The following is a 25,445-nucleotide window of genomic DNA, read 5'->3' as shown; positions in this document are numbered from 1 at the left end:
ATACAGACTTTCCCGTACAATAGCATTTTTTTTACTTGTGAAATACTCAAATCTTATCACCCATATACTTTGGATCCAAACCAAAATATTCAGGACCATGACTATTGCCCGCAGATGGATTCTCAAAACTAAACCCACATTGCTGTGAATGTTTTGTCGTACCAGAGGACCCCGTAGGAGAGTCTATCCCCGCAAATGGGCTAGGTAATCCCGGAGTTGCTAAAACATTACTAGCGCTGTTATTCTGTAAAGAACTTGTGGAGGCTGTACCGTTTAATGTGTCATCGCCCTCTTGTTTGTGATGTTGGTCCCAATACAACTCTTCAGAGTCTTCCTGATTTAACATTTTCTCATCTCTCTTGTAAGTTTCCTCCAACGCCTGGGCAAACATTTCTTGAGCACGAGACAAGGAAACCGTTGGAGTTGCACACGAACTGATCACAGGAACTGTATTATCGATGTCAATCGTTGCTTTCATTAACGCAGCCATCCATGTTCTCATTTCTTCCCTCGTTTCCACAGCAAAATAGTGCACACGGGGTTGTGTAAATGTTAGGCCTTTTTTCGAACCTGGGGCAGGAGGAACTAATTTGAAGCAATAACGACCTTTCCCAACACTTGCTGCATATAGTGCAACAAACTTATCATCTTCTTTCGCAGGTAACACCCTGTGAGAAGTTATATCAATCAATCCACGCTCTCTATTATCATTGGCATTCGCAAAGTATGACAACCTTGTACCATGTAAGACGAAAAATCTATTTTTCCAGACACCCATAGTGCCTGCCCCCTTCTTGCTCATCCAACCAGAACATTCCGCATCTCTAGTAGCGTCGGAAACGGTAATTGCTCGAATACCTTCTGTAAAAGCAGAAGTTTGTTTTTTGGAAACAACTTTGTTAGAATTAAGACGCCTTTTAGCTTTTACAGCGTCACTTACCGAGCGCTTGGAATTCTTACTACCACTTTTATCTGTAGATAATGAATTGTTGCTGGAGAGCTCATCGCGTACATCTTGAGCCGCCGTAGGAGATATATGTTCCCTCGCACTAACTGACCTTCTTCTTTCGTCATTGTTTGGCAACGGCTCTGAAGCTAGATCGGTTGCTGATGGCCGAAGTGGAGAATATAAAGACGGCCTTCTGAGCGGTGCCGGCGATTTTTGAAGCACAAGAGATGTGGTGCTTGCAAACTGCGACCCAGATCTGTTTGTGTCGACTCTCAAACTCGACAGAGAGTTATTTTTTGAAATTTCTGGTTGTACAGGTGAAAGTGCATCCCTGTCTCTAGTCAAGTAGCCTAACATTAAGGAATTCCTTCTGTGCTGTTTACTACCACTGTCCTTCTCGTCTAAAATACTGGAGCGAGTATGATTAGTACCTGAGGTATTCCTTGAGTGAGCATAGATACTAGATGTTGGCCTTCCTGGTTGCGGTGGTGGCACAGCTAGACTATCCGGGACACCAAATATTTCATAATCGGTAGGAGATGACAGCATAGAAATTCTGTTAAATAATTCAACAAAGGACCCTCCAGACTTATTTTTTCTATGTTTGACGATTGCCTGTGCGAGCTCATTATTCATGGCCATATTCTCTGCGTTCTGATTCTGCGGGGAGACAGTAACGTATGGATTAGGCAGTTCTGTATTACTTGGAGGGCTGACTGAACTCTGTAATTCTTGTGTTTGTTGTCCTGGATTTCTCCTTGCTTTAGAATTGTGTGCAACAGGAGAATTAACTGGATACGGTGCCTGCTCGTATATTACGGGATGAGGATTACGTTGCTGTTGCTGGAATGAAGATGTACTAGGGGAGAACTTAATTCTACTCACAGCGGGGGACAGCGGTGGTTGTACCGGTGAAGGATAAGAGGGTGGTATTGGCGCTTTACGAGGAGACATAAAGGTCTCATCCAACGGAGTGTCCTCCAATGAGAAAACCACCGATGCAGGTATTTTTGGAGTAGTGGAAGTTTTAGGCAGTATTGGTGTAACCTTGCCTGATTTATTTTTCTCCTCCACATGAGATTTTTCACGGCGGCCCACTATCTCGCCAGCAGATTCCTGACTTACTGGCACCGCAGGCATCAGCTTAGCAGCGCCCTTCCTAGCCTTCTCAGTCATTCGGCGATTAGAGTGTGTCTGATTTTTAGCAACAATCTCTTTGATCGCCTCGATTTCTTTAAAAATTTCAAACCGGGTACCAAATGAACTTATATCCAGTTCTTTTAAGTGTGTCAGCTCTAACTCTAACAATATGGCACCAGATATCTTGTGTTCTTGGAACTTCGTGGCGGACACTTTATCAAACCCAGTGGACGTTAGGTACGCAGTCACCTGTTCCGGGTTCCAATAAGCCGCATCAGCTGGGTTCAATTCCAACCCGTTTGAGGTTCCAGTATTATTAATCGTAGTAATGTCGTTGGAAGAAGGAGACGACGAATTAACGTAGTTATTAATCGTGGTATTGCCACTAGTTGGTATCTTCGACAGCTCAGAAGCCTCATCAGAAAAGTGCGCCGTGCTCATAGACTCTCCCCTCAACTCCTCAAGCGCCTTATCAATGTCGCTCATCGTGCTCTTGACAGAAATCACCCTAGCCTCCCCCCCATTAACAGAAATCTTTGGCGGAAACCGTATAGTAGCTGCTGTCTCCAATGTCTGCGGCGTTGGAAGCTCACTACCAGAGTCTTTCTTGGGAACCCCCGCATAACCCCCCGCACCCTCCCCACTAGAAAGAGGGCTATGTACCCGCTTCGTGGATTTGGCCCTCATAATGTTCGGCGTCGACCGCCCGATGGATATCACCTGCGTAAACAGCTTCGGATACAACCCTTCCTCCCCCGTCCTTAGATTCCGCCCATAATACCACCCATCATTATACTCCTGATCATCAGTAATCGCCTCGATCTTATCTCCCGGCTTCATATCCAACTCGTCCTCCATCCGCTTCGAATACTCGTTGATAGCTATATACATATCAAACCTCGTCTTCCCCCTCTCAGACACCCGCTCCGCGCCCTCATCCATCTGCTTCTCCTTCGGCGTATGCATATATCCCCTGCCATCCCGCTGCTCACCACCCTCGTCTCCTCCCCCTCCAACTTCCAGAGCCTCATTCAACGAAATACTCATCTCGCTCGGCTCTCAATCACAATAAACACTTTATGTCTGTCTCGCTCTCCTCTATATTACCCGGTATATACTATATCCGCTCGACTTCCTTCTGACTCCCGTACCTGCTGTCGTGTGTCTGTCTCTCTCTCAACTTAAAATCAAAATTATATTATTAACTCTGTCTCTCCCCTCACTAATAACAAAACAAACACTTTCAACAACGAACAAGAAAAAATATATGTCCAAAAACCCAACTCTGCTCTCTTGATCAAAACTCAGTATCTTTTCTCTTAATCTCTTCCTAACTAATATCCTCCGACCGCTGTATATAGTCGCTCGTCTTGCTGTCACTATTTCGTTCCTCTCTGCTCTCTCTTGTTCTTTCTTTCCCACTTATTCAGCCTGTTTGCTTTGATAAAGTATAGAAAGCCTCCCATCAAAACACTAGCCAGGAAGGAACCTTTTCTTGACAAGTTGACCTTCATCAATTACAACTTAGTTTCTTTTTGCCAAAGCAAGAGACCAACTTGGAGGAAACGAGACACGATGATCGCTACGAGAAATTCTGTGCACGTGACGTCGTGATGGGTCGAGAGCCTTTCCTGGCGGTCTGCGTATGCGGTGTACATACATACACAGGTTGTAAATCACAGCAAAATATGTGGTCTGGACGTGGGGCGGCGGTGTAGCAAGAGGGGTGGGTTTGCGTATGTTGGTGTTCTACGGAACACCGCCCCGGCGGGGCGGTGGGCCAGGAAGACGCGGTCGGGAAGGTGACGGAGGCAGGAGAGTTTCCTGATTTGATTATACTATACAGGGGTTTTCTGAAGAGTTGGCGAAAGTATTTAGAAGGGTTCGCGGCGGATTGCCTGCGGATAGTGATCACGTGGTGTGTGGATCACGTGATTTTGGCCATCAGTCTGGAGTTGACGGACGCGTAGACCAGGGCTCTGCAGTCGTAGACTATGAAGGTGTTGATGCTCTTGTTGACGAAGGAGAAAAGAATGTCGTTTTTCTGGGTTTGGTCGAACTTGCTCAGCTCGGTGTGGAGAGCGTGGATGAGGTGGCGGTACTTGGCCATGCTCTCGAGATTCTGCTTCTTGAAGCTTGCATCGTTTTGGACGGTGTGGAGTTGGTAACGGTCGATGCTGTTCCTGTGGAAGGAAGGGGTGTAGGAGCTGTGTCTGTTGTGACTTCTGATGGAGGATGAGAGGTGACGGAAACGGGGGGTTGCTGAGGAGGGTGCCGGGGAGTTTGAGTTGGGCGGCTGCTTGATGTTACTGGCCTTCCTTCTTGGCATGAGCTTGTTGAAAAGACCCCTCTTGACTTTTTGGACGGAGACGGCTATGCTGTGGTCGCTGTAGACAGAGGCACCGTCTAAACTGTCCGTTGGGGGTGCCTTGGTGGATTGGTTATCCGAGGAAAGAGTACGGCTTCTGGGTAGGGATGTGATTTGACTGTTGTCGACTGAGGTCTTTGAGGGGGCATACTCTCTGCTGGGTCTGGATTGGACATCAAAGTAGTCTAGATCCGGAAGGGAACGCTGCTGGCTTAACCCTCCGTCGAGATTGGATGCCTGTATTAGCTTGTTGAGATACTGCAGGACGGTAGTGAGCTGTTCCAGTGACATTTTGTACTGAGAATTTCTGTAGTCAGCAAGAATGCTGACGAGGGTCGAAAGGATGTTAACTTTAATTGGAATATTAAGTAAGGGAAAATCCAACTCATGGCCCTCGTAACATTTCAAGTCCCAGGCTTCTTGAAACATTGCTAGTTCACCCGTGATTTGGGATCTGCCGGTCATGCTACGCAGAACCCTACCAAGGGTATCTATGCAACGGTGGGAAACCGCGCTATTATAGATGATGTCATCTAGCTCAGACGCATCCACATCTGAAACCAGAAGTTTCATCCATTTTTCAGATACTTCAGCTCTCTTTTGAGTCTTGTTCATCATCACGGGCGTCTTACTCCTGCCCACGTAGGTATACGTGTAAGGGCTCACCAGGGTATCCCCGGAGTCGACCGAATAATTGGAACCATCGTAAAGAACGCTATGCTCGTCTCCCGAATACATAGTGAAAGATTCAACTTGTTCTTGCTATTGAATAATAGATTATTCCTGTTCTCCTTTTGCAAACCTTGATAAATCCAGAGCCACACTCGTGTATATTCTTGCTTATTATTCTTCTTTAGAGGGTGGGCGTAAAGTAACGAGAGACCCAGTATGCTAATTATTATCTCACACCTGTGTTATGATGGCGAACGCAACCTTTAAACTATAATGAGATCGACAGCCGAACCAGTCGGAACCCTAGATAGAACGGAATCCTTAGAGATAAAAATAAAGATAAAAGAGACCGTATCTATGTGTGTCTATGAACACCTGTCTGATGAGAACGTAGACTACCGTATTCTATCCCTTTAAGAACAAATTCCTTTGGCCTGTTACACACGTTGGACAAATCTCACTCTGTGCGACGGTAGGCCCGTTTTTAATACTTGTCAATATCATAACCTTTTAAGGATTGCAACGCAAAGCCGTCGAGATGAAAAAATACGTTGGAGGAGGAATTCATATGCGCGAAACATACTGTTCAAAATGGCTTTCGTACGATCTGCAATTAATTAATTAGTTTATTTGTTTGCAAGGGTGTCTGTTACCTTGCTGTGGACCACCAACCCCGCTGCCAAAATAGTTTCAGCCTTTGTTTTTTCTCGAGCAGAAGAATGAATAGATAAGCCATTTACTGTTAATGTTACATTTCTGGGGGGCATTAAGAAAACCCGGTTGAAATGATACTTTTACAAAAATGTATTCTTTCCTCGAGCAAATTCAGCCCAATTGTTCTATTGAACGTTTTAGGAAATGTATGTTAGTACATCAGTCAGACGCATGATTTTTTTTTGTATACTTCGGGGCGACATTAAAAATAAATATGAATTAAGTGGCGGAAACGAAATATCGTTGAAATTAGGCGATAGTTTGAAGACGAAAGAGCTGAGGAAGTGATCCCTTGAGTATTGATTAAGGTTTGGGATATGTGCTGGATGAATAAATATCTATACTTCTAGGTATTGGATAACAAGGAAACAAGGTGGATAAATAAGGTTGGACTTCGATGTCATTATTCAATGCCAAGAACAAGAATCGAAGGCCTAAGTTTCTTTTATATTTAGAAGTCAAGGAGCTTTCGAATATTCCACAATCTTCAGGATACTGTTATGTTAAATGGCATTTAAAGGATGGTACTGGGACGTCTTCGTATCACGATAAAGGTTCTAAGGATGTTGCAGGGAACCATGTTCCATCAAGTAATCAGAGTAAAGGTTCCACTCTACCGGTTATGGTCAAGAATCATAAAGCTCAATGGAATTATCGTTTAGAATCGCCAGCAAGAGTAAAAATGTTTGTGGATAAAGATAAGAACCTATGCAGTAAGGTTTTAATGTTGGATATTTATTTTGAATTTCTCGATAGCGAAGGTTTAAATGGAAAGAACGTAATTCCGTCACCCAACTCAAGCATCACGTCCAACCATAATATAACTCCATCGAGCGCAACTACCCCAACAAGCACTGTATATACGAAAAAGGTATCGGGGAAGCTACTTCTCGGCGCTGTGAGCACTGATCTTGTTGAATACGTTAATGGGCAGCAAACAGCGACTACTAAGAGGCTTTTATTACAAAAGTCTAAAATTAATTCTATTCTGACAATAAACATACAAATGCAGTTGATACGAGGAACTTACGATGACTTCAATTTACCACTTTCCATAAGACCTGCTGGGAATAGCAGGATTGGGTTGAATGAGATGTTTGAGGAAACTGCGTCTGATTTTGCATCTCCTGTAATTAGTATCCCACATCCTTCTAGAGCCAGCTCTCCTTCAATTAGCGTGACTAGTGCACTACACCATACGGCTACTTCTCCTTTGAGACGACTTCCAAAATATGATGGCCTATTATCGATGACTTTTAGTAATCCTTTGATAGAAAAGTTGTATCAAAAGACATTTCAAGTTTCATGGGACCGCAGACCTGGAGAATTTACTCCACGAGAATGTGTAGAGGATATAATAGATGGTGGAGATGGGTGGGCGAAGAATGAATTGGGACTAAATGTGATGGATTTGCAGTTCATCTGTGACGAAGATGGGAGTAAAATCAATTATATGCACTCAACCCCTAGACCATTATTGGATCCATCTTCACCTCCTATGCTAATTATGCCTACTCCTCGACTAGCTGTTTCACACACAAATAAAAACATATTGAGTCCTGAGGCGCGTGATGACTGGGAATTGTTAAGTGCCAGGCAAAGGAAACAAATCAGGGCTAAATGCAAAAGGGGGCTTTCACTCAAAGCTCTAAAAAGTTCCGAAGAAGATAACGTTGATGCATCTGTAGACGAAACATCTCCTCAGCAGCTAAAGGACGATCGAAGTTGGAAAATTAATCACATCCTACCTTAAATGTATAGTTATTATACATTAAAAATTTAAAACCCATATATATATATATATATATATATATCTGTATTATAGTGTATATATAGGGCGGTTTAATGATGATATGTAATATTAACCATCCTGATATATTCGCCACTTGTGTGTGTTATGTTGTGGTTATTGTATTTATAGGCTCTTTTTGTTCTATTCTCACTCCCTTAACTTTGTCTTATTATGTGTTTTTTTGAATTAGAGAATCTTAATCATAGTGTTATGCTGTCGTTCGTACGCCTCCTCACCAATATAATATTGATGAATATTTGTACTCCATTTTATAGTCAGCTCGTTGTACGGAGACTCGTTGCAACAGGGGGTAATCTCCGACCTCAATGGACTGGGTTTCAATGTACACCACCTACACATGCAGGGCATACTGGGTGCAACATAGAACAAATGCTTAATACCTCTCATAGAACAGCGAATAGGCCGATCATCTTGGCTTCCCGCATATACTCCAGACCTAATATGTTTTAGTCCATTGTCTAAAAACTGATCGATCTTCAGAGGCCGTCTCTTCTTAGATTTCCACCGACCACGCTTCAAGTGAAAGTCAAGTAACCTCTTTGTTAATCTTGAAGCTGAATACATGACCTCCATCCTTTTTATTCCGTAACTCAGTAATTTATTGCTGCTTACAACTATGTTGGAAGGTGGCGTGATTAGTCCGAACCCATGGGACCGTCTTGTGTAGTGGTTATTATAATATGGTTTCCGCTGTGATTTGTTATCTGACATGGGGAATATATATATTATGTTATTATGCAACAGCTTATGGTGGCTGGTGACTAGGACAGCTGGTGAGAACAGCTAGTAAAAACAGCAAGTTGACACTTAGAAATGAATCCAGTTGTAAAACATATCCAACGTCTAGAGATTTTTCAACCAACAAAAAGCTCCAAACCCCTTTTGTACCTTGATCTCATTGCCGCTTCACACTAGCTTACTGGTCTGTCACTAAAACGACGTAGCGTCGATAAACACTCACACTCCATGTTAACTCACCCTTTTAACCCTCTTTCTTGACCCGCTTCTTCCTCAAGATTATCAACCCAACCTCTTTAAGTTTGACGTCCTTCCTACAAAGTGCGCATTGCCCATTTCGCCTATATCCACGAGAACTGTTTACCATTTGGAACAAACACACCGTGCAGTAAACATGCCCACATGGAGTCATCAAAGCAGCCTCCGGAGGATCAAAACAAATAGGGCACCGGTAGTCTGAAGCCTTCATATGCTCCACAGGACTACTCCCTTTCTGATTCCCTGATATCAAATCCTGTTCTTGCTCATCCGGTATCTTAACCACTTGTTGCAACTTCGCCTCCTCTTCCACATCAATAGTCTCCCTACCGCCGTATATCGACTGATCACCGTCCTCTCCAACAGAATATATCTCTTCTAAACCACCCTCCAAACCTTCCTCACTCGACTCTGTGTTTTGTCTCGATTCTACCCTATCCGCCGCCAGCGCCCGTAGATCCCGCTGCGAGTGCCCCACTAAAACCTCGTCCTCCTCTACATCGCTATCAGACGACCATCGTTCGTGCTCTAAAGACTCCTCCTCTTCCTCCTCACCATCGCTACCCGCAGAGTCGACAACTCCAATACCACCACTCGCCTCTACACGCCTTCTTTTGCGTCTAGGGCCATCTTCTTCCTCACTGTCTACCTGTTCTTCTATCGACTCCTCTGTCCTCCTCAATTCCCCGTTACCCAGCCTTAGGTTTTCTTGCTCCGTTTCATGTCCCCAAAACCCCAAACGTCCTTCCTGATTCTCCGGAACTCTTCCAAAATTCATCGCCATCTACTTCTCGCCTCCTATCTACTATCCTAATCCTTCCTAACTGCCTAATACGTATACCTTTTCCCAGTCTGTGTTGTTTTTACGCTCGTAAACGTCCTAATCAAGAGTATCTAAGCAGATAACTAGTATAATTACGCAGCGTTGGTGCCCATTGCGTGCGCTCCCAATGTGATTTCGATGCGGAAAAGTGGCGAGGAGAGAAACCGTTAATCTTATGACTGTTACACCCACACATCTGTTTTTACATCTGTACATTTATCTCTGTCTTAAAAACGTGGAAATCCGCCGAACCATTTTTGCTGCCTTCCCGCGCCGCTGGAACCAAGATCCCGGTAAGGCCTCTCTTCGTTCCATTACAACGAGAAATTCTATTTTAGTGAAAGTCGAAAAAGTAGTACTTGTAGCGTAAAGCTAGTACTACTACAGGCGAAATAAAGCATTAACTAAACTAGTGAAAAATGTCCGGTAACGGTGCTCAAGGTACTAAATTCAGAATTTCTGTATGTTTAAATTAGTGATCTGTTTGGTTATTATGTGTTTTTGAAGTGTTTAGAGCTTAAATGAAGTCGAAGTCGTTCTTTTGATGATGAGGTTAGCAGTGTTATGTGTTGTATCCGAGGCAGACAGCCGGGGTGTGTAGTGAGGAAGAAGTTGTACGGGATGATCTGGATGAGGTGTTTGTATTTTGTGGGGCTGCCTTGTCTATTCGCGGGCTCTTTACGGATAGTGTTTTGACTTTGAAATGTTGATGAATACTGTGAGGTTGATTATTCAGGGTTCTTCTATTTTTCAATTGGCATAAGGCCCAAGTCATAGGGATCGCTTGACTTTACTTTGGATGAACATTTTTGTTTTGAATTCGTTTTACTAACAGGAGTTTTTTTACAGCTAGGTCTGCCAACTGGCGCTATCATGAACTGTGCTGACAACACTGGAGCCAGGAACTTGTACATCATGGCTGTCAAGGGTTCTGGTTCCAGATTGAACAGGTTGCCAGCCGCTTCTTTGGGTGACATGGTTATGGCCACTGTCAAGAAGGGTAAGCCAGAGTTGAGAAAGAAGGTTATGCCAGCTATTGTTGTCAGACAGTCCAAGCCATGGAGAAGAAAGGATGGTGTCTTTTTGTACTTTGAAGACAACGCTGGTGTCATTGCTAACCCAAAGGGTGAAATGAAGGGTTCTGCCATCACCGGTCCAGTTGGTAAAGAATGTGCCGATTTATGGCCAAGAATTGCCTCAAACTCTGGTGTTGTTGTTTAAATTGACCCATCATAGTATTAAGATAAATATTTTATAACAAGTCTGTGTAAATTTAAGCAATTCATGGAATTTCAGCTTCGTATTGGGTGGATTAAGCTTTATTTAAAGTTTTTTGGAGGAGGGGATAGATGGCATCAGGCTAATAAAGTCCGTAGTTTTCGTGTATTGAAAAATAGTTTTAAGATGGGGATATTCTTGTTGGAGCTACGAAACAGAAGCGTGCTTCTCTGTCTTGTTTTGTGTTGTTGATCCCAGTTTCGATATCCATGTGCAATGGAGCAGCATGTTGCATCTACTATTAACTTACTGTCTTCCACTAAGCTCAAGGAGAGAACTCAGGCCTTGGATGAGCTGACCGCCATCATGAAGGATAACCCTGGATCTCTAAAGGATAAGAGCCTTGGTTCCATCCTACACATCCTGGTGGGTATTATCCAGCTTGATAAGATGAAGTATGAGCAGATGGTTGAACGACAAGCTAGTGTACTAAAGCTATCGCCGGTGGAAACTAGGCTGAATTCTACTGCATATGTGTTACGACTTGTTGTTGAAAAGACATGCCATAGGTTTAAGGGAAAGCTTCTAAAGACTATATCAAACCAATTGCTAAGTTTAATGCTTAGAAAGGATGCCAAACAATTGCTTCCTCCTATTTCTCAGCAACTGACTGCTGCATTGCAAACTCTGTGTGAATCAGATCTTTTCAAGTTGAAAGTAAACCTGGAATTATGGAATACAGTTACCGCATCAATTGTGTCAGTTCTTATACGACATTTTGAAATCTTCTCAAATGATAAATCTATAACGAACTTGACGGAGACGCTTATATCTCTTGTTCAGATCGACACAACTGGATTTGCTGGTCTCTGTCGTAATATTATTAATGTTCCCATCAAATACTTCGATTCTGTACACAAGGAGACTGTAAACACGATTTACATGTTGCGCCTTTGCAACTTGCTGATCCAAAAAGGGCATATGATAAGATTTTATGATATCCTATACATGATTGAAAGAACTATGAAGCATTTTTTGCAGGTTGGTATTTCTATGAATGACGCGACTTACGAAGAATTATCTGTATTTACAATATTTTCCTCGGACCTTCTTTGCCATAATGTACCCTGTATCGTTGGAGATGTTGAAACTGGCAGAATCACTGATTCAGATGCACTGCTCCAGTTATACCAACTGTTCCTCGTATATTTGCTGGAGAATTACCGCCCCAATAAGCTTTCACTGAAAGATTTTGAATTTAGGAGCCCCAAGGATCTAAAATCGTGGTACCAGTTTGAAGATTTTCAGCTGCAACCTCGTTCTAACCCGACTGAATGGATTTATTTATTGGGAATATCCAAATTCCTTAGAGCGTATTATAGAAAACTTTATGACGATACAGATTATCATCCTAGCACGCATTTTAAGAAGCGCCGTATCAATGAATCGTTTGCTGCTATACTTTCGAATTCACCCTCCATTACAGTGTTTCTAATTAATTGCATTTGCAGTGAGCTGAACGAACTCCAACTAATCGGCTTGCAATTATCAGCTTTTTTAACATCCTTATATGATTTCCCTGGTCACCAGCTTTTGTCTTTAAGAGAGGCTATTATGCAAAGTTTTGAACATTTTAATACAGTTGGGTGGTGTTGTCTGGTAATGATCCCAATTAGCTCTCAATTAGAGTCAGGGATCAGTGCTGAAGAACTTCAAAAACTTTTAAAACTCATTTTGCCGCTAATAAAGACATCTGACTATTGCCCTGTTGCATGTGTCCTCATTTCAAGATTGCTCAAATATGAGGAACAAAATATAACTGACAAGGTGTTGTTGCAACAAATCCTTGACATATACGAATTATCGGAAATTGTTGGACCAGCGACAATTTCAAATGAGTCATTTTACTTTTGGCAGTACCTGCAATATTACGGTAATGATTTTAAAGGAAAGGATGGCACATCTGCTTCTCAGAGAGTTATCTCTTGGTTGTTCGCCAAGTGGGACCAACTTTCGCCACTTAACGGTACCCAAGACTCGTTTACAACTTTCATTGCGTGGTTAGCAGGTTCACAAGTAGCTAATCCTAGGGAACCCAATAAATTTTTAAAGACTAGCACATATTTCCCTGAATGGGATTATTTTGTTGATGAGAGGGATTATCTACTGGCTATTCCAGCCCTTAAAAAGAGGTTCAAAACTGAATTCAAACCAATTCCAGCGGTAAAAACTGAATTGAATCAACTGCCTGAGATTTTTTTTCGTATTATGAATGATATTGACAGAGTAAAGACAGCAGCAGAAACTTACAGCTGGATATGTTTGTCAGTTGAAATCGTGGATAAATTGACCGGTACCATATATTTATCCGAATATGTCAATGACTTTAAGAGAACCATTTCCCTGACGATACCAGGACTAAATATTGGTGATATGAATACACTATTATCTGTAATAAAAAATACTCGTTCCCTCGAGTTTTGTCCAATTCTATCAATCATACTTGAAAGGCTTGATATCTCAAGACTTGTGCTAATTTATCGGGATGCTAAAATGAAACAATTATCAAATTCATCTGTTCATGATGATTTTGCCGAGTCAAAGGCTGGAACCAGTAGTATATACCCTACAAATTACCTATTTTCTTCAGGGGAAGCTTTTGAAATAAGAGATGTCGTTTGTTTTATGATCGCAGGTTTCGACACTCAACATGATGGCACAGGTATAGACCTCATTATTGAGACATATTTAAAATTAATTGCAGGCCTACCTTTAGATCTTGTATTTCAATCCCTTCTTCCAATAATAACATATTTAAATGGCATCAGAAATAGAGATCCTTCATCAAAATTATTAACACCTTTAACGCAGTTTTTAGGGGTCACATTGTTGACCACTGATTTTGGTACTTCAACTTTATCCATAACTTATTTGGCCCTATACTTGAAATCAATTTCTACAATTTGGATGGATAAACATAAGGAACCAGCGTTAAATGCAGATTGTAATGATATTTTGGATTGGATTTTTTCTCGTTTGAATGACTCCTCAGTTAATGGATGTGAAGCTATGTTCGCGGTCTCTAACTTGATACTTCATATTTTAAAACATTATAACCCCAAAAATTGCGCATTTAATTTGGATAAAAGGCAGCTCTTCAGTATGCTGACTAGTTGTTTGACTAAGGTCCCGAATTTCTATGTTTGCAAAATGGTCAACGATTTAAAATCATACGTGCTTCAACTAGGACTGGTGAATCAAAACATCATATTTTCTGAGTTTGCAGGGTTGTTTGGGCCACCGCAGGCAAACTCTGAAACAGCTGCCTATTATACATTAACATTGGTGGGACTTGGATCAATATGTCATATGCATTTAGCGAAGGCTATTACGCATATGCTTCCAAACCTGGCATACGCGCACATCCGTTGTTATGCAGAAGGCTTCATAAAAATGGCTACCATTTCCCACGGATTGTCTACTGGGAAAGAGTTATTCCATATCTGCAGGTTTGAAATTTTTGATAGCTGGTGCACTAGTTGTGCTGGTCTAGATGTATTTTATCCAAAAATTTGGGACGTCAGCCTTTTCCAATTTGACAGTTTCGATCAATTTGTGGAAATGTACAGAGACGAGTTGGCGGCATTTTACTTTGCGAAGGTATCTCCATATCACTATCTCAGGACTTTATTGTTTAAAAATGTTGAGCAAATACCCGAGACTTTGGTGCGTTCATTGCGTTTCGCTATCCCTCTATCATATATGGATGGTGGCGTGGCCGATTCTATTTTTGATATATGTATGGATCAATGGCCTTCTTCCCGGTATACTTCCATTTTGAAGAACCAGAGTGTTATTATTTTTAATGAATTATTGCAGTTTTGTGATCTCCATGATTTTTCTAAAGTCATCAGCACCCTAGTGGACTTTTATCCAAATTCTGAATTGCTACCTCAAATGAGGACTTATGAATATAATCTTCATCCAAGATTTGAAATGCATTATAGCTTGGATTTAATGTTAACTTTGGCCAAGAATAAACTATTTTTGGATAAATATAATGTCAATGAACTTCGATTCTTGCTTATGAATAATCTTGGAACGTTGAAGAAAGCAACTTTGTTAGACGACTCAGCTCATATAATAAGAAAAATTAAAGTGATTTTGGTAGTTGGTGAACAGCATTTCCAGCGGTGTTCCTTTATTAAAGAAACGCTGAGAATATTGACCGAGTATTTGAGTCATACTTTGTGTGATGAAGTCAATTCTGTTATAGGTCCACTGATTAGCATGGTATCAAATCCAATTTACGTAGAGGATTTTCTTCTTGGTATCTTTGCCAATATATTACCGCAAGTTGCACAGAAGAAATCGCCAAATTACTTTACATTTCTGGTTAATGTCAAGGGTGCGGTCGAAAAGAATTATTCGGAAATGCGATTTGGAAAATGGTGGACCTCATGCATTGAAGCCTTAGGAGGAAAGAAGATTGATCCAGTAATATATGAAGATGATTCTCTTCTGGACTCCAATACTACTGATTCAAGATTTGTCAAGTTATTTTCAGAAATACTATCTTTTCTACCTAATTTTACTGTGCTACCAGTTGATTTCAACCCAAAGATAAATGTATTTCGCAACTTGATTAATCCAGACACTAAAAAGCTCTCCTTTAATGAAAACTTCCTTCTTTGGAAAGGTTATTACATCGCCATGTTTACACAAAAGAATGAAATCAATGAGTATTTAGTTACTTCAAAAAGGCTTTACTATGACAATTTATCGAATTGTATTGCTAATTATGGAACGTTGAATGGTATTTTTGAGATAGTTTTAAGTTTAGAAGTTGCTGACGATATGCAGAACAAATTCTTATGCGATTGCGTTTTATCAGCATTATTAAGCAAGTGGGACACATTTTCAGGATTTCTTACAGATTCTGATAAACTGCTTCACGTTTTGTCTGCAGAAAGGAAGGCTATCCCAACTTCTGTATTCTCATTACTTTTTGATATTCCTGTCAGTGCTCATACTATTGATTCTTTATGCAACCAAATATACCCTTCTACAATTCACATGTTCGCCGATTGGGCTTCTGAAATATCGCTGTTTGCCTGTACACAATTAGAGGGGTATGTTCAAGGAATTATTGTATTAGGGGCATTAATAATGGCGTTACCACATTATGCGGAACAATTCTTTGTACCATTATTCCTTCTTTTGATTTACATTCATCCAATTGTAGGTGTAAAGTTGGTGGCTAACTTTTTATCTAACATATGTGTCCTAGAGAAAACAAAAGAATCAACTTTAAAAATTAAGTCCATGTTGAAGTTGTTTCTTTTAGTACGTGCATTTGCAAAGCATGGCTTTAAAGAGTTCGATTCAATTTACCTATCCATCAACCTGAGGGACATTTATAAAATTTCGGCAAACGTTGGCGAAATGAAAACAGCCATGCTAATATTTGAAGAATACCACATGTCTACTTCTAATTCTCTTGATGTCCAATGTATAACCCGAATTTATGCTGGTTTAGGAGAGGTTGACTTGATATATGGTATTCCAACAACTGCATCCCTATCATCAGCAATTAATTTAATCAATCAGGCTGAAACTGGAAGCTGGAAAGCTTTCATATTTAATAATGGCAAGTATGATTTGCAGTGTACTGCCGGATTAGAAGGCAATATTCAAGAACTAATCAGCTCCACTACATCCAATGGCTTTCATGGATTGTCGTACACCCTAAAAGATAATTCAGCGATAAAATCTACTGATAATTCTTATGCTTGGTGCATGAATTTGAATAAATGGGAACTACCGATACCTGAAGCTGTAACCTGTAAGGAGGAAGCCATTTACTCTGTTATAAAACAATTAGCCATTGATTCTAGGCCTTTCAATATTATATTTCGGAACACTATGTTGGGAGCTGTTAAGCAGTTCAATTCATTAGATTGTATTACTGAATGGGCAAATGCAATATCCACTATTGTGATATTATATCAGCTTTATTCAAGCATGGATGAAACCTTAATTTCTATGCTCCATGAAAGGGATCGGAAGATGTTAAAGGATATTGAATTCACTGACTATTATTTGGATATTAAAATGAGAGAGGTACTTTTAAGTCAATTGGCGAAAAATCATCTGGAGGCTTCAGATGATCTAAATGTTTACAGAAAAATAGCTGCTATTTGTGAGCTATCACACTTAAGTGAATTGGCAAGGGAAAGCTCAAATTTCCAAGAGTCATTAAACTCTGTATTGTTATTGGAGCATCGAGTTCAAACACTTCCAATTAACTCTTCAATTGAAGATTATTGTTTATTTAAAACGTTTGCAAAACGAATTTCAGTCCTTGAGTCAGCAAAGGTATTGTGGTCTCAAAATGAAACTGCTATATCTATCGCAATGCTAAAGGATCTATTGAAGTCTCCTATAAGCTCACAACTAGTTACAAGGGCAAAGTGTAAATCATTTTTCCATCAGCTTTATGTGCCAGACATGGATATAAAGGCTCAATTGGTTCAATGGTTGTCAATATCGAGACAAGATATTCCTGAACGTATATTTTCAACTTATATCACTAACAGTGCTGGTGAGATTGAACAAATTATGGATAATACCAAACAAGCAGCGGTAGTTTACACCTTTGGTGAATTTTGTTATGAACAGGCAAAGAAATTTAGTTCAAATGATGAAATGGACATTTTATATAAGCGTATTAACAAAAATAAGGATGGTTTAAAGATGTTATATCAGATTTATCACGACAAAACGGTTTCAGAACATGAAAGGAAGGAAGCTCGAAGACATTATGCAAGGTTGCTTACAAGAAACCAACAAGAAACGGACTCCTACAATCAACTCAACAATCAAAGGGTTTTATTTGTGCTTAATGCTCTAAGATTTTACATCCAAACACTAAAATATGGTCATCAATACGATAGAAAGGTTATTGACAAATTCTGTGATTTGTGGTTTGAATATTCCTCAGATGCACAAATTAATGAAATTTTATTAGAAGATATTACCGGGGTTTCAGATTATAAATTCTTAACTTGGTTTCACCAAATGGCTTCCAAATTGTCTGTTGATATGACACCTTTTCAGAAAACTTTGCAAGCTATTATGCTTAGGATCCTTCATACATTGCCATATGATACTTTATATGTTTTGCTTGGTATGACCTTGGAGACTGGGCATGAGAGCTTAAAGGATCCTGCCACGGCGTCTCGTATTTCTGCTGCATCAAAGGTCTTAAAACAAGCAAGCATATTCGACAGTGGTAAATTTTTAATCGATTATATTCAACCTGTGACAGAATTTTGTGAAAGGAGCGTTGCACTGGCGTGCTACAAACTAGCACAGAACACCAAAACGTTACATCTAGATAATTTAAAAAATGGAGACTATTGGCTAAAGAAATTAATTGCAAGGTGTATGCCTTTACCAACAATACCAGTTAATGTTTTATCAAATCTTGATGGCAGAAAACAAAGACCTTATATTGTGAAGGTAGATTCTGAGGTAGTCATCTCTAGTTCTGGTCTTTCACTACCAAAAATTGTCTCTTTTGTAATGAGTGATGGAAAGCACCACAAAGTACTAATGAAAGGTGGTAACGATGATCTTAGACAAGACGCTATCATGGAACAAGTTTTCAAACAGGTGAATAATATATTATCTTCCAACAGAGAGACTAGAAAGCGAAACTTAAGAGTTAGGACTTACGAAGTTATTCCACTAGGTCCCCAAGCTGGCATCATTGAGTTTGTTCCCAACTCGAAATCACTTCATGAGATCCTTGGACATCTTCATTCAGGTGATAAACTATCCTTAGATCAAGCCAGAAAAGCCATGAAATCAGTTCAAGGAAAACAAAGGAAGAGAGGGTATCAGTATATATGAAGATTACGGATGTAATTAAGCCAGTTATGAGAAACTTCTTTTTCAACACTTTCACAAGTCCTGAAGATTGGATAATTGCAAAAGCTACTTACACCAAAGGAGTTGTTACCACATCTATTGTTGGTCATATTTTGGGGCTCGGTGATAGACATTTGAACAACATCCTTGTGGACAAATATACGGGGGAGCCTATCCATATTGACCTCGGTGTTTCTTTTGATCAGGGTAAATTACTGCCTCTTCCGGAGCTAGTGCCATTCAGATTAACGAGGGACGTTATTGATGGTTTTGGTGTTACTGGGGTGGAGGGCATCTTCAGAAAGAATTCTGAAAGGGTGTATGGTCTCCTGAGGCAGGAACACGAGAGGGTCATGTGTGTATTGAACGTTTTGAAATGGGATCCGCTATATTCATGGAAGATGACACCGTTAAGGAAGCAAAAGCTACAAAAATATTTATCAGATGATGACAGTTCTTCGGATTCAATTGTTTTGAACTTACCAGATGACATTGACAACGATGAATCTTTAAGGGCATTGAAAGGCGTTCAGGATAAGCTAGTTGGTAACGGGCTAAGCGTAGAGGCCACGGTGCAGGAATTGATCCAGCATGCTACCGATGTTAACCACTTGGCAATGATATTCATGGGCTGGTCTCCATTTTATTGAGCTGTAGAAAAGTAACAGATCATAAAATAATCTAAAAACATGGATCTAAAATATTCTAGTGTAACAAATTTATATAATATAAGTAACCCTCAATCTAATCAGCTTTATCTAATGAATCGCACCAATATTTATGACATCGGGAAGCAGTCTATTTTTTCAACTATTATACATAACTTATGTTTTCCGGTGATTCCTTAAATAGCCTAAAGCTTATCTTTATCACAAGTGTCAGTTTCGCATGTGTTCATCACGTACTAATATTACAACATCGAAGGATCGTCAATCAATTCCACGTAATTGCTTGGAATAATACCTGTTTCACCATTCGACCTCTTGGCTTTCCACCATCTTCCTTCTATATCGCCAACCCGTAAAATTTCTCCCTGTTGGAAGGAGATTTCATAGGCATCAGATTCGTCAGCTTCATAGGCATAAAGTGCCCTGGAGGTGTAAGGGAAGCTTATAAGTTCATCTCCAACATCACTATACAACCCCAGTGTGTCACCCATAGTAGTCTCGGTATTACCATTGGTGGTATCTGTAACGTAAGTGTTCGTTCCTTGTGAATCGAATGCACCCATTATTTGGTTCTGTCCACTATTACCCATTCCAAAGCTGTTACTAGCACGGGGGTCTGCGTTCTCGAAACCATTTAAAGCAGTAGAAGACATGTAATTCTGAGATTGGGCTTCATGACCTCCGTAGAATGCTGCGAGTGCAGGTTGCCGATCCACATATGACTTGCGAGCACGAGATAAAACCAATGAAGAATCAACCACCGACGGTCTGATACCTTTCACAGAAAATGAGTCGATCCACCTGTTCGAAGGAGAAGCGTTGTCCGCCCCAAAGTAAAACATCCATAAAAAATCTACAATCGACAGCATAGTAAGCCCCGCAGATGCAGCTGCAAAGGAAGGTTTGTCCTGGTACAGAACAGTTGACAGACTTGCACTGGTATAAAAAAATGCAACTGCAACCCCAGATGCCAAGAACGTCCTGTAGTAATCAATCAGATCGAATAAGTAGAATATCAAAACGCAGAGCATAACCAAAAATTGATATCCAATCGCAAACCAACTAAATGTGGGGTATTGTGGTGATGGGATAGATCCTCCCAACGCGATTATCCATGCTATTAACGTGATAGACAGAGTAGAAATAGCAAATGGATCCCCTATCAAGTTCCCTACACTAAAGGAATGCTTAACATGGGGCTGATTCCTCTGATCATTAGCCCTCGCTGTCCTGTACGTCATAGCTAATGCTCAAAACTCCTAGTATAACCACACAGTGTCCAAATACTAGCCAACAAATAATTCAGACCTAAAAACCTCAAATCTAGGTCTCCTATTCGATATATATGATACGCCTCAAAGTACACCTATATTCCCCGCACGTCCCTTCGTCGTACTTAATACTCGTGCTTGATATGTGTAGTTTGCTTTAACTAGCTCGCTGCTGACTTTCATTTATAAGCGGCATCAGCAAAAACGAAACAGACATACTAACAACATATTACATACTTGCATATATATACGTATATTTTACCTTATATATATATATGCATAAATAGGTACATGTCACACTGTATGAGCACATTGGCACTTCAAGGATGTTCAATTTCTTTTTCTGTTGCGACCTCTTACAATGAATCGTCTGCAAAGAATCTCCTCTATCGAACAAGTAGTAGCGTACGATATTCAAAGAACTCTACTGAATCATTAGACAGTACAAGGCGGTCCCCTCGTCAACTACTAAATGCAGGCCGTGTCCCGACTACCATCCTAATGACAGCCTAAAACAGGGCATTGGGAGTAGGAATTGTTTTTGCTGGCTATTTTGCAGAAACGATATAGATACGACCTTTTAGGCCATAGAGAATGTGTCCCTCTGCAACTGGAGATGACAGAACCCGTAAATGATGACGGGTCGATGAGCATCAAGATGTGTGTAGAGTAGGTTGATTGTATGGGAATATGTAGGGCTTGTAGGGTTTGTATGGTGTGTAGGAGTATCTGTAGTGTATGGTAGGTGGGTAAGAGTATGTGGGATGGTGTGAGGTTTCGGTTCAGGCGATCTGTGTTGGTTTTAGTGGGTTGGGTTAAAGAAGACAGCAGCGGTGAGACATGTGAACATGACAATAATGCCCCAAATTGTTAGGGCAAACGCTAGGTATTTCAAGATCTTGAGGTTTCGTGGGATGTCTTTGGCAGAGTATTCGGAGCCTACGAAGTGGTAGCCGAAAATTCCTGGTAAAATAAATGAAATTGAGGTGGAACCAGTCGCACCGACTATTGCTAAGACCCTGGCGAAGGAGGAAACGGAAACGGCTAGGGTGTATGATGCAATAAGTATAGATGTAGTGATTACGAAGAATCTTTTTCCTTCGATGGTAGTAGTCGTAGGGATTGGCTGAGAAGAGGTTTGCAGGGGGGACCAATCTGGGGAGATGCTAAATTCGTTGTTCGAGGGCGGGGTTCTTGGGCTACCCTCATGCCTCATGAGTCCGGATTCTTCATTTGCGAGAGGCGAGAATATTTTAGATTCTGAGAAATAGCACCAGATATTATTGATGGATGCTCTTGCTGGATGGCATTGGAGTGGGAAGGCTAGCATGACAAGAAGGACAATAGCGATACGGGCGAGAGTGCTGGAGACCGACCTAGGATATATGGTTACGATATTGCCTGTGATGTTATCACCAAAGGTGAGATAACCGGATCCACCGATGACAGTGTACAAAGACACAGCTAAACCCATGGCAATTAATACAACACGTACACAGTTCGTTAGTGAGTTGTCGCGTAATTCGTTGACGATGGAGAACATATTGTGGTGGCAAGTGTAAGCAAACACAAATATAGGGAAGCTGCTTAACATTGACGCTGCAGAGTTGTTTTCTGGGAATCCTATCGAAACTATGCCCTTGGCTTGTCTAATATCACTGGATGGGAACAAGAAGTGATATACAACTAGAACACACAAATAAGCCACAGATGAAATTGCAACCATTGAGGCATACCTCAATGAATCCAACTTTCTCATAAAGCACAAAGGTGTGACAATGAAAAGCATACAAAGTGTGATCTGTAAAGTTCGCTCTAACAGCCACTGGTTTGATGTAAAGGTCGAAACAATCTGGGGCATCAAATCTCCTACAACAACCATGTATGAAATCCCAACACCAAAGCATTTCACCGCAATTGCACAATCAAATACGATACTAAGTTCAGGATAACTAATCTGCGCTAATTCGAAGAATGATACATGCCTCGGTGCAACATATTTGGATACATAGCTCTGTAGTACGAGCCCAGTCAATGCACTGAATCCGCAAAAGACGATGATCAAGAAACCGGGAAGCAGTCCGAACGACCTAAAGGCATATGGCATAGCCAATATCCCAGCACCACATGCTGTATGCAATAGCGTTAAAACTCCTGATTGTACCGACGATCGCATAAATCTATCTCGTGAGCTCAGCGACTTCTTCGTCTGAAGTCTGTAAATGTATATATATTGATACTTGCTTGTTAAGACTGTAGCGGGTCACTTTTTTCGCGGCTTATTAAAATACTGATTAATAATGGATCATCAGTTAGTCAGATGATGGAACAACAGGCGTAAATGTCATCGACGTCCCATTAAGGATGAGAACAGAACTCTTGTTCATACCAAAACTCTGTAATCCTGACCATCTATAAAACATATGCTTTTCTACTTTTTACATGTGTTATTGGCATTTCCACTTTGAAAGCTAAGTTTTACTTCTTTAAACTGCTTCTAAAAACTGTTTGCGTGCACTAGACTCATTTAAAAACATTTAATTGTATATTTGCATTTGATGATATTAGAAGATGATATATGATATATTTTATATATACAAGCAGCAAACCTAGGTTACCCTTAGTAACCTTTCCTCTTTGCGTCCTTAACCACTTCAATCAATCTCTTGAAACCTTGCATAAAGTCTTTTCTATGCTTTTGGGATCTTCTTATTTCCCTTGCTTTACCAGGTTTCAAGTAAAACCTTTGATTGGCTTTATCCCTTGGAATTTGATTCGATTTTACTACAGCGTTCAATCTACCAAGGGCTTGCATCGTGTTACCGTTAAAAACGGATACACTACGGCCAGCTTGAATACCAGTAAGCTTAGAACTCAGGGCATCTTCTCTTGGCGATAACATGGTATTTATATCAAATATGTTGTTTGGTCGAAAACTCTGATTTAATATACTCTCATTAGGTTTCGATATGTTATTTGTATCTGAGGAGATGCGGTCATGTATTGGATTTAGCAATTTGGAATTGAAGACTGGATGCTTTTCAGTAGCTCTTACGCAGGCTGAAAAAGACCTATACCAGAGAGCGTTATGAGCAACAAACTTCATGAAGTTATTGAATAGAGAGGGAGAGGTTCACTTGTAGCTTATGTTCTCAAGCATGTTCCATATATACGAACATCACAGTACGAGAGTTTTTGATTTAAAAAATTTTGTATGGTGATGAAAAAAAAGTCACAACGTAAAATTCCAGATGTAAACGTCCTTTGCTATTAAACAGTTTAATTGAAATTATAAGTACTAAGAAGGGTTAAGTGTATTAGTAGTAAGAATGTCGGAGGTGGAAATCGAAGAGGTAAATGAAAGTATTAAGGAACTGGAGCCAGTGGATATGCTGAACCATAACGACGCTGAAGAAAAGAAGAAGAAGAAGAAGAAGAAGAAGAAGAAGAATAATAATAACATCAAGAATATTGCATTACTCTATCCTGATGAGAAGTATCCTGAAGGCCATTGGATGGATTACCATCATGATTTCAATTTAGCGCGTGTAACAGATGAGGAAAAACGGTATTTGGCGCGAGACAAGGAACATGAGCAACGTTGGAATGACATGCGTAAAGGTGCCGAAATTCATCGAAGAGTGAGGAAGAACTTGCAGAACAAGTTGAGCCCAGGAATAACACTTACAGAGGTTGTTGATTTGGTTGAAAATGCTACTAGGAAGTTCACGGGATCAGATATCAATGGTGACCATGTTGACAAACCCATGTCTCAGGGCATTGGTTTTCCTACAGGTGTATCACTAAATCATTGCGCAGCCCATTTCACACCAAACTCCGGCGATAAAACTGTATTGAAGTTTGATGATGTCATGAAGGTTGATTTTGGAGTGCAGGTAAACGGGTATATCATTGATTCTGCGTGGACTGTTACTTTTAATGATAAGTATGACAATCTTTTAGAAGCTGTCCGGGAGGCAACGAATACTGGTATCAAAGAAGCTGGCATAGATGTAAGACTAACCGACATTGGTGAAGCCATCCAGGAGGTCATGGAATCATATGAAGTGACCATTGATGGGAAGACGTACCAAGTGAAACCTTGTAGGAACTTGTGTGGTCATAACATTGCTCCTTATCAAATACACGGCGGAAAATCAGTACCTATTATTAAAAACGGAGACGAAACAAAAATGGAAGAAGGCGAACACTTTGCAATTGAAACTTTCGGCACTACAGGTCGTGGGTATGTAGTTCAAGGTGGAGAATGTTCACATTATGCCAAAAATACTGGCGCACTACCTACTCCAAACTTGACCCGTGCAAAGGCGTTGTTAAAAACGATTGACAACAATTTCGGAACTCTCCCATGGTGCCGTCGGTATCTAGACCGATTAGGCGAAGAAAAGTACCTATTTGCATTGAACTCCCTAGTAAAACAGGGCATTGTCGAGGATTACCCACCGTTAAATGACATTCCCGGTTCCTACACCGCTCAGTTCGAACACACAATAATACTTCACCCGCACAAAAAGGAAGTTGTTTCCAAAGGCGACGATTATTGATACTAATTCAATCAGGAACGCTATATATCTACTCATACATACACACGTATATATATATGTATGCATATATATGTATATGACTTTTGCCCTCTCAGAAAGCACCATTCTGTAAGCACACACGGCTGAGTTTCACTCTTCTGGTTACCCTGGCTTAACCAGGTGGCAGAACACCCACACATCACAAAAGCATTTTAATGGCGAAGGCGCTGTCGCGAGAAGCCAACTAGGCTAGTTTGCTTTAGTTGTCTCATTCTATCAATCTCTAGTAGCGCAAGTCTGTTGAGAAGACAAGGATATAGAGGAATCAAACTAC

The 25,445-nt window shown here is 40.6% G+C and overlaps 10 protein-coding genes and 1 further gene across 10 annotated transcripts; 4 read left to right on the top strand and 7 right to left on the bottom strand.

The window, feature by feature from the left end:
* Positions 1-46: 46 nt before the first annotated feature.
* On the bottom strand, positions 47-3,136 carry Ecym_7141 (uncharacterized protein; the record flags this gene model as incomplete). Its single annotated transcript, XM_003647759.1, has 1 exon — positions 47-3,136. The coding sequence occupies one exon, from the start codon at positions 3,134-3,136 to the stop codon at positions 47-49; it is 3,090 nt and encodes a 1,029-aa protein (XP_003647807.1).
* Positions 3,137-4,016: 880 nt separating this feature from the next.
* Positions 4,017-5,195, bottom strand: Ecym_7140 (uncharacterized protein; the record flags this gene model as incomplete). The annotated part of the gene is made up of 1 exon (XM_003647758.1): positions 4,017-5,195. The coding sequence occupies one exon, from the start codon at positions 5,193-5,195 to the stop codon at positions 4,017-4,019; it is 1,179 nt and encodes a 392-aa protein (XP_003647806.1).
* Positions 5,196-6,240: 1,045 nt separating this feature from the next.
* Positions 6,241-7,596, top strand: Ecym_7139 (uncharacterized protein; the record flags this gene model as incomplete). Its single annotated transcript, XM_003647757.1, has 1 exon — positions 6,241-7,596. One exon carries the CDS (start codon positions 6,241-6,243, stop codon positions 7,594-7,596), a length of 1,356 nt encoding a protein of 451 aa, XP_003647805.1.
* A 225-nt stretch (positions 7,597-7,821) lies between these two features.
* Ecym_7138 (uncharacterized protein) lies at positions 7,822-8,367 on the bottom strand (the record flags this gene model as incomplete). Its single annotated transcript, XM_003647756.1, has 1 exon — positions 7,822-8,367. One exon carries the CDS (start codon positions 8,365-8,367, stop codon positions 7,822-7,824), a length of 546 nt encoding a protein of 181 aa, XP_003647804.1.
* Positions 8,368-8,638: 271 nt separating this feature from the next.
* Positions 8,639-9,430, bottom strand: SLX8 (SUMO-targeted ubiquitin ligase complex subunit SLX8; the record flags this gene model as incomplete). Its single annotated transcript, XM_003647755.1, has 1 exon — positions 8,639-9,430. The coding sequence occupies one exon, from the start codon at positions 9,428-9,430 to the stop codon at positions 8,639-8,641; it is 792 nt and encodes a 263-aa protein (XP_003647803.1).
* A 464-nt stretch (positions 9,431-9,894) lies between these two features.
* On the top strand, positions 9,895-10,696 carry Ecym_7136 (60S ribosomal protein uL14; the record flags this gene model as incomplete). Its single annotated transcript, XM_003647754.1, has 2 exons — positions 9,895-9,936; positions 10,325-10,696. The coding sequence occupies 2 exons, from the start codon at positions 9,895-9,897 to the stop codon at positions 10,694-10,696; spliced, it is 414 nt and encodes a 137-aa protein (XP_003647802.1).
* Positions 10,697-10,969: 273 nt separating this feature from the next.
* On the top strand, positions 10,970-19,278 carry Ecym_7135 (the record flags this gene model as incomplete).
* Positions 19,279-19,538: 260 nt separating this feature from the next.
* On the bottom strand, positions 19,539-20,537 carry SHO1 (osmosensor SHO1; the record flags this gene model as incomplete). Its single annotated transcript, XM_003647753.1, has 1 exon — positions 19,539-20,537. One exon carries the CDS (start codon positions 20,535-20,537, stop codon positions 19,539-19,541), a length of 999 nt encoding a protein of 332 aa, XP_003647801.1.
* An 832-nt stretch (positions 20,538-21,369) lies between these two features.
* Positions 21,370-22,743, bottom strand: Ecym_7133 (uncharacterized protein; the record flags this gene model as incomplete). The annotated part of the gene is made up of 1 exon (XM_003647752.1): positions 21,370-22,743. One exon carries the CDS (start codon positions 22,741-22,743, stop codon positions 21,370-21,372), a length of 1,374 nt encoding a protein of 457 aa, XP_003647800.1.
* Positions 22,744-23,187: 444 nt separating this feature from the next.
* Positions 23,188-23,673, bottom strand: MRP21 (mitochondrial 37S ribosomal protein bS21m; the record flags this gene model as incomplete). The annotated part of the gene is made up of 1 exon (XM_003647751.1): positions 23,188-23,673. The coding sequence occupies one exon, from the start codon at positions 23,671-23,673 to the stop codon at positions 23,188-23,190; it is 486 nt and encodes a 161-aa protein (XP_003647799.1).
* A 223-nt stretch (positions 23,674-23,896) lies between these two features.
* Positions 23,897-25,132, top strand: MAP2 (methionine aminopeptidase; the record flags this gene model as incomplete). Its single annotated transcript, XM_003647750.1, has 1 exon — positions 23,897-25,132. One exon carries the CDS (start codon positions 23,897-23,899, stop codon positions 25,130-25,132), a length of 1,236 nt encoding a protein of 411 aa, XP_003647798.1.
* Positions 25,133-25,445: the final 313 nt, after the last annotated feature.

This window comes from Eremothecium cymbalariae, chromosome 7, assembly GCF_000235365.1.
Source record: "Eremothecium cymbalariae DBVPG#7215 chromosome 7, complete sequence".
Taxonomy (NCBI): Eukaryota; Fungi; Ascomycota; class Saccharomycetes; order Saccharomycetales; family Saccharomycetaceae; genus Eremothecium; species Eremothecium cymbalariae.
Note: the sequence above shows the minus strand (reverse complement) of the source record. Positions and strands in the feature narration are given on the sequence as shown.